Genomic DNA, 15,437 nt, shown 5'->3' with positions numbered 1-15,437 from the left:
AAGAAGAAGAGACTTGCTTGGGCCAAGAAACACAAGCCAAGAAACATTAGACAAGAGGAAATCTGCCGTTTGGTCTGATGAGTCCACTTGTTAGATACTGCGCTTGAAGAAATGTTTGGTTCCAAACGCCGTGTCTGTGAACGGATGATCTCAGCAGAGAAGGTGAACGGATGATCTCCGCATGTGTGGTTCCCAAAGTGAAGCGTGGAGGTGGTGTGATGGTGCTTTGCTGGTGACAATGTCTGATTTATTTAGAACTCAAGGCACTTGACCCAACACACCTTCAGGCTGTGTAAGGGCTATGTGACCAAGAAGGATAGTGATGGAGTGCTGCATCAGATGACCTGGCCTCCACAATCACCTGACCTCAACCCAATTGAGATGGTTTGGGATAAGTTGGACCGCAGAGTGAAGGAAAAGCAGCCAACAAGTGCTCAGCATACGTGGGAACTCCTTTAAGACTGTTGGGAAAACAATCCAGGTGAAGCTGGTTGAGAGAATGCCAAGAGTGTGAAAAGCTGTCATCAAGGCAAAGAGTGACTACTTTGAGGAATCTAAAATTTATTAGATAACACTTTTTTGTATATCATAGTTGATGTCTTCACTATTATTCTACAATGTAGAAAATAGTAACAGTAACTGACTGGTACTGTACATTTATTGATATTTTAATCTATTGTTTCTGTTTATTCAACCCGCCCGTAACCCAACCGCCCTTCAGTCACACAACATTTAAAATGACCCTAAAACCGTCCACCCTGTGGATATAACCGTGAGGACTACGGGTTATGAGTCAAACCGTGCATCACTAACAAGTAAATGTCGCTTTGCCATTCTTGGGTAGCGGAATGACTTTGGCTTCCATCCAGGTCTGAGGACAAACACTTTTCTCTAGGCTCAGATTAGAGCAACACCTCCCCCATAAGCATTCCTGTCTCTTTTGTAGATGTTATATCCTTGCATTACTATATCAAAGGAATTATCTAAATGAGTCTCAGAAATGGCTAATTTATTAATGTTGTTGTCTGATGTTAGCAAGTTATTGATTTTATGAACCTTATTTCTAAGGCTACATATATATTAATGTGCTTTTTTTTGCCCTTTCCTGGGTAGCTCATAAGAGATAGCCATAATCCCATTTTACAGTCGTAAGAATTCCAGAAAAAGGGTTAGGGGGACGGTTTGGAATGGCTGGCACGGCGACTAGAATGGCTGGCATGGCAATCAGGGTTGTGATAGTTCCACTGGGAGGGAGACGATTGTGATGTTACAATGAGGTGAAACTAGACTCCCAGCCCCATGCATCAGCACCATCGAAAAGAATTATGAATAAAAATGATGACGACATAATGGGTAGACTGGCAGCCATTTTGGGTGAACCCATGCCAGGAAGTTAAAGCAGGAAGCGTGCCCTTCAATCTGTGATGTGATTTGTTGAGTTGACTCAACTGACAAAACAAAAAATACATTACATTGCATGAGCCACATCAGTTAGCATCATTTGAATGAACATTCTACATTACCATGGCAACCCAGCATCAGTTGATAGAACATTCCAAAATACCATGGAAAGCCATTGGGAGTTCACCGGTCAATTTTCAGGGTTGGAGCTTCCAAGCCCGTTCAATTCATTCTTATTTCTAAATTGCATTCGGAAAGTATACAGACCCCTTGACACATTTTGTTACGTTACAGCCTTATTCTAAAATTGATTTTTTTATCCTCATCAATCTACACACAATACCCCATATATGACAAAGCAAAAACAGGTTTGTAGATTTTTTTTCCCCAATTTATAAAAAATCAAATAAATACCTTATTTACATAAGTATTCAGACCCTTTGTTATGAGACTTGAAATTGAGCTCAGGTGCATCCTGTTTACATTGATCATCCTTGAGATGTTTATACAACTTGATTGAAGTCCACCTGTGGAAATTTCAATTGATTGGACATGATTTGGAAAGGCACACACCTGTCTATATAAGGTCCCACAGTTGACAGTGCATGTCAGAGCAAAAACCAAGTCATGGGGTTGAAGGAATTGTCCGTAGAGCTCCAAGACAGGATTGTGTCCAGGCACAGATCTGGGGAAGGGTACCAAAATATTTCTGCAGCATTGAAGGTCCCAAGAACATCCATCACTCTTAAATCATTCACATCCATCATTCTTAAATGGAAGAAGTTTGGAACCACCAAGACTCTTCCTAGAGCTGGCCACTAGGCAAAACTGAGCAATCGGGGGAGAAGGGCCTTGGTCAGGGAGGTGACCAAGAACCCTATGGTCACTCTGACAGAGCTCCAGAGTTCCTCTGTGGAGATGGGAGAACCTTACAGAAGGACAACCATCTCTGCAGCACTCCACCAATCAGACCTTTATGGTAGAGTGGCCAGACGGAATCCACTCCTCAGTAAAAGGTACAACATTTTTTTTTATTTAACCTTTATTCAACCAGGTAAGCTAGTTGAGAACAAGTTCTCATTTACAACTGCGACCTGACAGTCCGCATGGAGTTTGCCAAAAGGCCCCTAAAAAAGGACTCTCAGACCATGAGGAGCACGATTCTCTGGTCTGATGAAGCCAAGATTGAACTACTTGGTCTGAATGCCAAGCGTCACGTCTGGAGGAATCCTGGCACCATCCCTATGGTGAAGCATGGTGGTGGCAGCATCATGTTTGGGTATGTGGGTATGTTTTTCAGCGGCAGGGACTGGGAGACTAGTCAGGATCGAGGGAAAGATGAATGGAGCAAAGTACAGAGAGATCCTTAATGAAAACCTGCTCCAGAGCGCTCAGGACCTCAGACTGGGGCAAAGGTTCACCTTCCAACAGGACAACGACACTAAGCACACAGCCAAGACAACGCAGGAGTGGCTTCGGGACAAGTCTCTGAATGTCCGTGAGTGGCCCAGCCAGAACCCGGACTTGAACTCCATCGAACATCTCTGGAGAGACCTGAAAATAGCTGTGCAGCGACACTCCCCATCCAACCTGAGCTTGAGCTTGAGAGGATCTGCAAAGAAGAATGGGACAAACTCCCCAAATACAGGTCTGCCAAGCTTGTAGAGTCATCCTCAAGGAGACTCTAGGCTGTAATTACTGCCAAAGGAGCTTCAACAAAGTACTGAGTAAAGGGTCTGAATACTTATGTAAATAAGGTACGTTTTATTTTTTGTTATACATTTGCAAACATTGCTTTGTCATTATGGGGTATTGTGTGTGGATTAATGAGAAAAAACCCAATGTAATCCATTTTGGAATAGGGCTGTAACGTAACATAATGTGTAAAAAGTCAAGGGGTCTGAATACTTTCTGAATGCACTGCATGTCAGAGACCTGCCTAGGCATGCTATCATCAAAGACACTTTACTACACATGAGTGGGCTACACCAGTGGTTCCCAAACAGGGGTCCTAGGCATATCTAAACGGGGTACTTGAGAAGACTGGTAAAATGCACACGAGGGAGTACTTCAGGGGTACTCCGAGCAGAGCAAAATTCAGTTTGCGGTACAGTAACCAAAAAAGGTTGGGAACAACTGGACTAGACCACCCTGGTTACTCGCTGGATATCCTGTTAACTAGAACATTTATCCTCACTGGGAGGTCATTCTCCACTCTCCCAGGTATATTGGTGTTAATGTGGGAGGTCATTCTCCACTCTCCCAGGTATATATTGGTGTTATTGTGGGAGGTCATTCTCCACTCTCCCTGGTATATTGGTGTTATTGTGGGAGGTCATTCTCCACTCTCCCAGGTATATTGGTGTTGTGGGAGGTCATTCTCCACTCTCCCAGGTATATATTGGTGTTATTGTGGGAGGTCATTCTCCACTCTCCCAGGTATATATTGGTGTTATTGTGGGAGGTCATTCTCCACTCTCCCAGGTATATATTGGTGTTATTGTGGGAGGTCATTCTCCACTCTCCCATGTGTATTGGTTTGACAAAGCCAATTGTGCGTATGTGAGTGTAGTTGTGTATGTCTGTGTCTCCACCCACCTGTACTCGTGCTGTGAGAGACAGTCCAACAGGTCTTTGGCAGTGAACCTGGGCTCCATGGCAGCAATCTAAAGCACAAGTCACCTACAGTATTAAGATTCAGCCCAATCAGCTTGGCAGTACATGTGATGTAACATTGCAATCCTATTAACATTTAGAATGAATGAATCCTACAATGTCCATGTGGATGACAAACCTTTATTCACCCTATCAAAAAATTGGGAGCTGGAAAGATGAAACATGAATGATCTCAGAGGTGTGACCACCAGACAGAGGTTACTAGGAGTTAGAAATACTAACCTCACTGGAGTGGATGAAGGAGAGGAGAGCCTGGGCATCTTCTAGACAGCTGTCTGTTGACAGAACCCTACAAAACAGCCAGGGTCTGATTAGTGAAGGGACACACCACACACTGTCATTAAGTAACAGAGGAAATGGACTAGGGAAAATGAAGTGATAGAAAGGGTAATTAAAATACTTCTTGACTGTATAGTGTAAATATGGAGAGAGAGAGAGAAAGACAGACAAAGATAAATGGAGAGAGAAAGGTTGCCATGAGAAAAGGGTAACCAGTGGAGCACAAACACCATTGTAAATACAACCTATATCTTTCTGTTTATTTATTTTCCCTTTTGAACTTCAACTATTTGCACATTGTTACTACATTAGCAATAATATAACATTTGAAATGTCTATATTCTTTTAAAACGGTTGCAATGTTTACTGTACATTTTTTATTGTTTATTTCCCTTTTGTTTGACAATTTCACTTGCTTTGGGAATGTAAACATATGTTTCCATGCCAATACAGCACCTTTTGAATTGAGAGAGAGATGGTGGAGGGAGAGGAAGGAAAGTCATTTCAGCAGGCTAGATCTGTCTGCATTATACATATTTTCTCCCGGCAGGGACTTGGGAGGGGGGGGGGGGGGGGTTATGGGCTGTGATGATGCGTCACTGCTAGCTACTGTAAGAGCTACTGTATGTCTGTCTCCTAGGTAACCACATAGGAGCAGCTTCAACACACACCTCATCCAAACCTCCTACAGATGGGCATACATGAAAGTCCTCTTCATTTTTGGGCTTGTCTGTTCCATTTCTAACCAACCACCCGTTCTGCCTAACGTGTACAGTACAGAAATAGCATGGGTTTTATTCAAATCAACATCATGTGCAGCAGGAAAGAAGCAGACTTCCAGGGACTCAGAGAGCCCTGAACAAACTGGAACTACACGTCACAAACACACGGTTCTAACAATGAACATGCTTTTGGGAAATTGGGCCCTGATCTGTATTCAGAAATGAGCTAGGTAGTGAAGAGGGTGTTGAGCTAGGTAGTGAAGAGGGTGTTGAGCTAGGTAGTGAAGAGGGTGTTGAGCTAGGTAGTGAAGAGGGTGTTGAGGTATGTAGTAAAGAGGTGGTTTAGGTAGGTAGTGAAGAGGTGGTTTAGGTAGGTAGTGAAGAGGTGGTTTAGGTAGGTAGTGAAGAGGTGGTTTAGGTAGGTAGTGAAGAGGTGGTTTAGGTAGGTAGTGAAGAGGTGGTTTAGGTAGGTAGTGAAGAGGTGGTTTAGGTAGGTAGTGAAGAGGGGGTTTAGGTAGGTAGTGAAAAGGGGGTTTAGGTAGGTAGTGAAGAGGTGGTTTAGGTAGGTAGTGAAGAGTGGGTTTAGGTAGGTAGTGAAGAGGTGTTTAGGTAGGTAGTGAAGAGGTGTTTAGGTAGGTAGTGAAGAGAGGGTTTAGGTAGGTAGTGAAGAGGGGGTTTAGGTAGGTAGTGAAGAGGGGGTTTAGGTAGGTAGTGAAGAGGGGGTTTAGGTAGGTAGTGAAGAGGGGGTTTAGGTAGGTAGTGAAGAGGTGGTTTAGGTAGGTAGTGAAGAGGTGGTTTAGGTAGGTAGTGAAGAGGTGTTTAGGTAGGTAGTGAAGAGGTGTTTAGGTAGGTAGTGAAGAGGTGTTTAGGTAGGTAGTGAAGGGGGGGTTTAGGTAGGTAGTGAAGAGGTGTTTAGGTAGGTAGTGAAGAGGTGTTTAGGTAGGTAGTGAAGAGGTGTTTAGGTACGTAGTGAAGGGGGGGTTTAGGTAGGTAGTGAAGAGGTGTTTAGGTAGGTAGTGAAGAGGGGGTTTAGGTAGGTAGTGAAGAGGGGGTTTAGGTAGGTAGTGAAGAGGTGGTTTATGTAGGTAGTGAAGGGGTGTTGAGGTAGGTAGTGAAGAGGTGTTTAGGTAGGTAGTGAAGAGGTGTTTAGGTAGGTAGTGAAGAGGTGTTTAGGTAGGTAGTGAAGCGGTGTTTAGGTAGGTAGTGAAGAGGTGTTTAGGTAGGTAGTGAAGAGGTGTTTAGGTAGGTAGAGAAGAGGTGTTTAGGTAGGTAGTGAAGAGGTGTTTAGGTAGGTAGTGAAGAGGTGTTTAGGTAGGTAGTGAAGAGGTGTTTAGGTAGGTAGTGAAGAGGTGTTTAGGTAGGTAGTGAAGGGGGGGTTTAGGTAGGTAGTGAAGAGGTGTTTAGGTAGGTAGTGAAGAGGTGTTTAGGTACGTAGTGAAGGGGGGGTTTAGGTAGGTAGTGAAGAGGTGTTTAGGTAGGTAGTGAAGAGGGGGTTTAGGTAGGTAGTGAAGAGGTGTTGAGGTAGGTAGTGAAGAGGTGTTTAGGTAGGTAGTGAAGAGGTGTTTAGGTAGGTAGTGAAGAGGTGTTTAGGTAGGTAGTGAAGAGGTGTTTAGGTAGGTAGTGAAGAGGTGTTTAGGTAGGTAGTGAAGAGGTGTTTAGGTAGGTAGTGAAGAGGTGTTTAGGTAGGTAGTGAAGAGGTGTTTAGGTAGGTAGTGAAGAGGTGTTTAGGTAGGTAGTGAAGAGGTGTTTAGGTAGGTAGTGAAGAGGTGTTTAGGTAGGTAGTGAAGAGGCACCCTAGAAGACGTGTGATAGATGCCCCATTGTGTGAGAAGTTAATCAAAAACTATAGTGCCAAGTCATACAATACACTGTATTATTAGAACAATGTGAATAACTTAGAATATTCTGATATATTACAACTGTAATGTACAGTAGGCTGTGTGTGCTAATGAGCGTTTGAGTGAGGTGTTAGACAAATGTAATGATTAATGAGCTCTAAAACACCAATCTGGGCCTTGTTTCCCAAAAGCATCTTAAAAGAGCCACTGAACACGCCGATTTGCACGTCCGGTGCATTCGGAAAGTATTCAGACACCTTGACTTCTTCCACATTTTGTTACATCCTTATTCTAGAATGGATTACATTGAAAAAATATACACACAATACCCCATAATGACAAAGCAAAACCAGGTTTTTAGAAACGCTTGCAAATTTATACAAAAATAACATTTACATAACTATTCAGACCCTTCAGCCTTGAGTCTTCTTGGGTATGACGCTACAAGCTTGGCACACCTGTATCTAGGGAGTTTCTCCCATTTTTCTTTGCATATCATCTTAAACTCTGTCAGGTTGGATGGGGAGCATAGTTGCACAGCTATTTTCAGGTCTCTCCAGAGAAGTTCGATCGGGTTCAAGTCTGGGCTCTGGCTGGGCCACTCAAGGACATTCAGAGACTTGTCCCAGAAGCAACTCCTGCATTGTTTTGATTGTGTGCTTAGGGTCATTGTCCTGTTGGAAGTTGAACCGTCATCCCAGTCTGAGGTCCTGAGTGCTTATTTATTTTAGACAGGTCTACAGAAGCATTTATTTATTTCAGAAGAACAGAACAGCATACTCTGAGTTGTCACCACTGGTGTCCCCCAGGGCTCTGTTCTAGGCCCTCTCCTATTCTCGCTATACACCAAGTCACTTGGCTCTGTTATATCCTCACATGGTCTCTCCTTGCTATGCAGATGACACACAATTAATCTTCTCCTTTCCCCCTTCTGATAACCAGGTGGCGAATCGCATCTCTGCATGTCTGGCAGACATATCAGTGTGGATGACGGATCACCACCTCAAGCTGAACCTCGGCAAGACGGAGCTGCTCCTCCTCCCGGGGAAGGACTGCCCGTTCCATGATCTCGCCATCACGGTTGACAACTCCATTGTGTCCTCCTCCCAGAGTGCTAAGAACCTTGGCGTGATCCTGGACAACACCCTGTCGTTCTCAACTAACATCAAGGCGGTGACCCGTTCCTGTAGGTTCATGCTCTACAACATTCGCGGAGTACGACCCTGCCTCACACAGGAAGCGGCGCAGGTCCTAATCCAGGCACTTGTCATCTCCCGTCTGGATTACTGCAACTCGCTGTTGGCTGGGCTCCCTGCCTGTGCCATTAAACCCCTACAACTCATCCAGAACGCCGCAGCCCGTCTGGTGTTCAACCTTCCCAAGTTCTCTCACGTCACCCCGCTCCTCCGCTCTCTCCACTGGCTTCCAGTTGAAGCTCGCATCCGCTACAAGACCATGGTGCTTGCCTACGGAGCTGTGAGGGGAACGGCACCTCTGTACCTTCAGGCTCTGATCAGGCCCTACACCCAAACAAGGGCACTGCGTTCATCCACCTCTGGCCTGCTCGCCTCCCTACCTCTGAGGAAGTACAGTTCCCGCTCAGCCCAGTCAAAACTGTTTGCTGCTCTGGCACCCCAATGGTGGAACAAACTCCCTCACGACGCCAGGACAGCGGAGTCAATCACCACCTTCCGGAGACACCTGAAACCCCACCTCTTTAAGGAATACCTAGGATAGGATAAAGTAATCCTTCTAACCCCCCCCTCCCCCTTAAAAGATTTAGATGCACTATTGTAAAGTGGTTGTTCCACTGGATATCATAAGGTGAATGCACCAATTTGTAAGTCGCTCTTGATAAGAGCGTCTGCTAAATGACTTAAATGTAATGTAAATGTAAATGTCCTTATGTTAGGCCCTGATCTGGCTATGCCATATTACTGTGGGCTACACTAGTTATTTTAGCAGACAAGAACGCCTTGGAATTCTAAGCAAATATTTTACATTATTTTATAGAATGAATACAATTGAGCAAAGCTGAATAAAATACAAAGGACGTCTCCAAACGATTTGAGGGAGTGGGCACATGCAGCTATTCTGTATTGAGCGGTTAACAAAGAAATTGGTACTACTATATGCTTAATTTAGAGTTAATGTAACTTTAGTTGTTCTAAACATTTTGGGCTATATACGTTTCGATTTTTAATACATTGTAAGGCTGCATGACGTGACAAATGTTTTTTTTTTTTTTTTTTTGCTTGAAAGTCAGAAGCTATGCTTTGTTTTTTTGTACAGGCTGTACACACTTAATCTGTCTCTCATTCACAATTTGACAAGCACTTGATAATGCCTCGAATTTAATGGCGGCATCCCCTTTGTGCGGCCATAATACACCCTAAAGAAATCCATGTCTTTTGCGGCCAGTGGCCGCTGTTCCCTTCTCCCAGAGTGCAGCGTACTCCGAAGCACCTCTCACTCACATGGCTCTCCATCACGAGAACTGGTATTTCTCACAGGCTACAAGTGAAGACAGACACTGAGGTCGCAACTGCATGCATATTGAAGATATTGGAAGAACTATCCACATTTACTTTGTCAGCCAACACGAGTAGGCCTAGCGAACAGCAAAAATCACTAGCTTGTCAATCTACTATCCCCATAGTACAAAAGTTAACCTATTCTATTCTGTGTGAGAAATAAATATTCCAAACATAGTCTGAGACAGTTGTGGGATGCGATAGATCCCAAATTAATACAACCACTAGCATCAAACAAATGTTTTTACGCAATAGATCAGAACGTTTAGCTTAAAATGTGATAAACTATTAGGCTATTTCTTCACATTATAAGCGCAGCAACGCGCATACGGCAGTAGGCTATAATTGCGAATGTTCCGTTAGCGGGAATACACCACTATCAAAAGTGACCGCATATGCGATTATGTATGTGATGTTTTTATTATAAAAAGGTGCATTATAAATGGTGAAAATTATCTTCCCCAAACTTGAAACTCACGCGCTGCTTCTAAAAGCCGGTTAGGCTCTACACCCCTTGTAAAGCGGATTAATGTGCTTCATTTTAAGAAGTTATTTGGCCACAAATTGTGATACAAACCTGATCAAAACATATAGGCCTATGGGCAAGGCTACGTGAGGTGTGTGACTATGATTAAAAAATGTCGCAAAAAAATGGCATTGTTTCTTGCCTTCAAGCCGGGCATCATTCACAATTGATAATATATCAATCAAAGTGATAGGATAATATTGACACCAATCAGACTATTCTTGAATTAATCTTGTCTTTACATATACGTGTGAATTTTTTTATAATTAGAATGAACCATTTATCATGCACCTGTCTCGAAACAGGGGCAGTGGGAAAAAATACATGTAATCTATGCACTTAAATAGCGAATGGAGGACGCTTTTCCCATGGTTCATTTTCATGCCAGACAGGTAGGCTATACTCCTGTTATAAATATAAGCAATGTGCTTAATATTAGGAAAGTTGAGAATTAAATATAGTAGGCCTAAATTATAGAAAGCCTATGGGGCCCTCCTATTTTTATTAGAGGCCATCACTCTTTTCTCACGCAATTGCATAGCCTATAGAAATGTTGCGCAACATGAGCGCTCATGAAGCGTTTGATTAGAATTTCAATTACATTGATGTCAGAGTGATTAGAGGGACAATAGAGTGCCGAGTACCAGGCAGTTAGCAAGTTTGGTAGACTACTAATGACCAGCAGCCTGCATCAGAGCTTGGAGAAGCCAAATTACCGTGGCTAAACAATCACATGGAATTTGACTGCCTTCATGACCACCGGTAATACAGTCACAGCAAGAGCCCTATCTTTGACCACCGACAACGAAGTTAATCACAAATACAAAGTTGCCAATGTCTTTGCAATCGTTACAAACAAGCAAAGGATAAACAGATGCTTCAAATGAAAAGATGACTGCATTGAAAGATAAACAGCCTACCAAGAGTATAGACTACATAGACCTATATTATTTCAATTATATTGAAATAAATGTTATGTTCATTGAATTTAGTAAAAATATATATATAATAATGCTATTTGTGATTTTTTGCCTCAATATATTTCTTGATGTGTAGCCTAACGTGTGTAATGATGTTCCAAATCTTGACTCTGTATATTATTATAGGGTAAGAATTACAATGAGCCACATCAATATTTGCAGCAATAGGTGACAATAATGCTCTAGGAGCTGATCCGTCATCAGTATTGTGAAATAATTCTAACGTTAAGGAAAGATTTAAAATGGAGACAGCTGACCCGAGTTAAATAAATGAACACACCACTGGTTGGGTTCTAACTGAAACTACAATGAGGCAGAATGTTCATAGTTACTGTTGAAAGAGACACAGCGTTCCTGACTGAGGGGACACCATACACCAACCAAACCGGACCCCTGTTTAAGGCTGTGTCTGTGTATGTGTGCACAGCAGCATGCCTTACTTTCAATCTTATTCCCCAAATTCCCCAATTCTTGAAGAAGGAGAAGCTCGCCAATGTAGTGGAAAACAATGCGAGGACATTTGGCTGTCCAGGAGGAAGCCAGACTCTTTAAAACATCACAATGAGCCATCAACCATAACATGAACGATTTCAGTGACCCCGTGACTGCTGGGATGATTCTTTTTTAATAACGTCATCACCATAGCAACCGTCAGTGACGTATTGTGAAAGTGTTACTGATTGCAGATTGTCTGCAGCCTCGCTAATATCTTCCCCTGGCCTGAATGGCAGTGAGTCTAGCAGAGAGGAGAGTGTGACACCAGACCGACAAGTCAAGACAGGAGCTCTACTGTGACGACATCAGGCGTGTCCCATTTCTGGGCAATTTGCAATCGCACCTTCCAACACATCTTTAGTCTGGAACAGGTGGGTGATTCAGCCTCATTGAATATGGTTAGGCTAAGTTTGGGGTGGTAGTGGTCACCAGTCCTGGTCCTAAGAGTTACAAGGTTTTCAGGTGTTTAAGGTGAGAGATATGTCAGGTATCTCACCTGGTAAAGGCCTGTAGCAGTTGTCTGACAGCAGTGGATAGTTTGTGCAGACAGACAGGAGAGAACTACTGTTCTGTCAGAATGGAGGGAGTACAGTATGGTATAACTGACCTGGTAAAGGCCTGTAGCAGTTGTCTGACAGCAGTAGACAGTCTGTGCAGACAGACAGGAGAGAACTACTGTTCTGTCAGAATGGAGGGAGTACAGTATGGTATAACTGACCTGGTAAAGGCCTGTAGCAGTTGTTTGACAGCAGTAGACAGTCTGTGCAGACAGGAGAGGGCGTCCTGGGGAAGGGGAGGACCCTCTACTGGCTGGTTGGTTTCTATGGCGCCCGGGTCAAAGCGGAGAGCGGCGAACACAGCAGAGCTGAACAAAGCACATTGACCTCTTATACTAACATACACTCACATTCATTCATTAAATAACTGTCGCTTTAACAGGCACAGTCTTTAGAATGCATGTTAGAAAAACTAGTATTTAGGACCCTGCCTTCCCAACTATGGGCTAATCTCCACAGGTCCTGAACTCAGTATCATCTGCTCACCTGATCCCACACACATTGTTCCAGATGCTCTCAAACATCACCCACACTTCCTGGTGTGACACCCGAGCAGGCGTGGTCTGTTTCTCTTCCTCCTCCTCCTCCTCTTCCGCCATGAGGGTGTCACCGTCACTGGTGTGGGTCTCCTCTGAGACTTTCTCTGGCTACATACCAAGATCAACTTTAAGTTTCATTTATTTGCCATTTGTAAACAAGCACAAACATTGGAATGTCTCTTTAGACGAGAGCTCAACGGTAAAACTGTAAGAGATTTTAACAAACGCACAAGAAAACTATACAAATAAGTTTGAACAACTTTAGACAACTTGGGTCCAAAACATAAAGAAAACGGATTTGCCACCGTGTGACGGTGCAGTCCTGAATAAGCTCCAGGCAGCGTACCTGAGGGAGTATCCTCTGCAGCAGGGTGTTCAGGGAGGCAAGGGCCGGTCGGACACGCCCATCGTAGTCTGACCTGCAGCCGAAGGCCTGCAGCAGCTCTCTAGCCTCATACAGAGCCAGCAGTGTAGAGCTATGCTCTACTGATTTACCTAAGGAGAGAGACCAGAACGTCAGAGTACACACACTTTGTACACACATAACCAGACACACACACGATCACATATGTCAATGAGAAAACACAGAGGCCAGTTGTAAACAACCCCACAGTTTGCCCTGACATTACAGTAGTTATTTAACCAGAGCCAGTTTGTCCTGACATTACAGTAGTTATTTACCCAGAGCCAGTTTGTCCTGACATTACAGTAGTTATTTACCCAGAGCCAGTTTGTCCTGACATTACAGTAGTTATTTAACCAGAGCCAGTTTGTCCTGACATTACAGTAGTTATTTAACCAGAGCCAGTTTGTCCTGACATTACAGTAGTTATTTAACCAGAGCCAGTTTGTCCTGACATTACAGTAGTTATTTAACCAGAGCCAGTTTGTCCTGACATTACAGTAGTTATTTAACCAGAGCCAGTTTGTCCTGACATTACAGTAGTTATTTAACCAGAGCCAGTTTGTCCTGACATTACAGTAGTTATTTAACCAGAGCCAGTTTGTCCTGACATTACAGTAGTTATTTAACCAGAGCCAGTTTGTCCTGACATTACAGTAGTTATTTACCCAGAGCCAGTTTGTCCTGACATTACAGTAGTTATTTAACCAGAGCCAGTTTGTCCTGACATTACAGTAGTTATTTAACCAGAGCCAGTTTGTCCTGACATTACAGTAGTTATTTAACCAGAGCCAGTTTGTCCTGACATTACAGTAGTTATTTACCCAGAGCCAGTTTGTCCTGACATTACAGTAGTTATTTACCCAGAGCCAGTTTGTCCTGACATTACAGTAGTTATTTACCCAGAGCCAGTTTGTCCTGACATTACAGTAGTTATTTACCCAGAGCCAGTTTGTCCTGACATTACAGTAGTTATTTACCCAGAGCCAGTTTGTCCTGACATTACAGTAGTTATTTACCCAGAGCCAGTTTGTCCTGACATTACAGTAGTTATTTACCCAGAGCCAGTTTGTCCTGACATTACAGTAGTTATTTACCCAGAGCCAGTTTGTCCTGACATTACAGTAGTTATTTACCCAGAGCCAGTTTGTCCTGACATTACAGTAGTTATTTACCCAGAGCCAGTTTGTCCTGACATTACAGTAGTTATTTACCCAGAGCCAGTTTGTCCTGACATTACAGTAGTTATTTACCCAGAGCCAGTTTGTCCTGACATTACAGTAGTTATTTACCCAGAGCCAGTTTGTCCTGACATTACAGTAGTTATTTACCCAGAGCCAGTTTGTCCTGACATTACAGTAGTTATTTAACCAGAGCCAGTTTGTCCTGACATTACAGTAGTTATTTACCCAGAGCCAGTTTGTCCTGACATTACAGTAGTTATTTACCCAGAGCCAGTTTGTCCTGACATTACAGTAGTTATTTACCCAGAGCCAGTTTGTCCTGACATTACAGTAGTTATTTAACCAGAGCCAGTTTGTCCTGACATTACAGTAGTTATTTACCCAGAGCCAGTTTGTCCTGACATTACAGTAGTTATTTACCCAGAGCCAGTTTGTCCTGACATTACAGTAGTTATTTAACCAGAGCCAGTTTGTCCTGACATTACAGTAGTTATTTAACCAGAGCCAGTTTGTCCTGACATTACAGTAGTTATTTAACCAGAGCCAGTTTGTCCTGACATTACAGTAGTTATTTAACCAGAGCCAGTTTGTCCTGACATTACAGTAGTTATTTAACCAGAGCCAGTTTGTCCTGACATTACAGTAGTTATTTAACCAGAGCCAGTACATTTAATGGAGAATAGGAAGACTTGTAGGAATTGACGGTGTGTGTGTTTATACCTAATGTCACTTCACTTCCGTGCACATCCACCTACACACACACAGTAACACACTGCAGTAGTTTCCACTTCTGGATTCTTCGATATACACCGTTCATCCCTCCCTTCCTCTCAACTCTCTAAGAGTCCTGGCTGGTCCACCCAAGATTAGAATAGGGAGGGGGGCGGGGGTCATGCTAGAGAGAGTATGATGAACAGGGAAACACACACTCACACTACAGCTGCTAATGTAATACAACGACAAACAGAGCCAGGGCAACACTGAGCAGCATGCTTAGTATGGCTACTGCAGTTAACCACTCAGTCAGCATTTTGCTTCTGACACACTTCTCTGCAGAGCCTTATTCTGAATATAGTTCTGTAGAGCAGTAGGAGCGCTAGTGTAGACAGTATAGCACTGTGCTTTAGCCAGGGAGAACTCTATTTGCAGCACACTTCACTGGGCCCATTTTAAGGGATATCACTATTTATTTTTAGCATGCAAATGTACTAGTTTCCATCAAAGTGTTCAAAGTACACACAACATTTTATAGTGTTTTTTTCCCATTATTTATAGTTTATTTGGACAATGTATAACAAAAACA

The 15,437-nt window shown here is 43.2% G+C and overlaps 1 protein-coding gene across 3 annotated transcripts in view; it reads right to left on the bottom strand.

Moving 5' to 3' along the window:
* Positions 1 to 15,437, bottom strand: part of swt1 (SWT1 RNA endoribonuclease homolog) — a 39,943-nt gene that overhangs the window by 17,619 nt on the left and 6,887 nt on the right. For all 3 annotated transcript variants that reach the window (XM_055943686.1, XM_055943687.1, XM_055943688.1), the window contains exons 10-14: positions 12,894 to 13,042; positions 12,495 to 12,655; positions 12,170 to 12,316; positions 4,300 to 4,366; positions 4,000 to 4,067 (exon numbers count right to left, since the gene is read on the bottom strand). In XM_055943686.1, the coding sequence (XP_055799661.1) occupies positions 4,000 to 4,067; positions 4,300 to 4,366; positions 12,170 to 12,316; positions 12,495 to 12,655; positions 12,894 to 13,042 (592 nt within the window). The remainder of the gene's footprint in view (positions 1 to 3,999; positions 4,068 to 4,299; positions 4,367 to 12,169; positions 12,317 to 12,494; positions 12,656 to 12,893; positions 13,043 to 15,437) is intronic.

The sequence above is a fragment of the Salvelinus fontinalis genome, chromosome 14, assembly GCF_029448725.1.
Source record: "Salvelinus fontinalis isolate EN_2023a chromosome 14, ASM2944872v1, whole genome shotgun sequence".
Lineage (NCBI taxonomy): Eukaryota > Metazoa > Chordata > Actinopteri > Salmoniformes > Salmonidae > Salvelinus > Salvelinus fontinalis.
The sequence above is the reverse complement of the archived record's forward strand: the minus strand, read 5'-3'. Positions and strand labels throughout refer to the sequence as shown.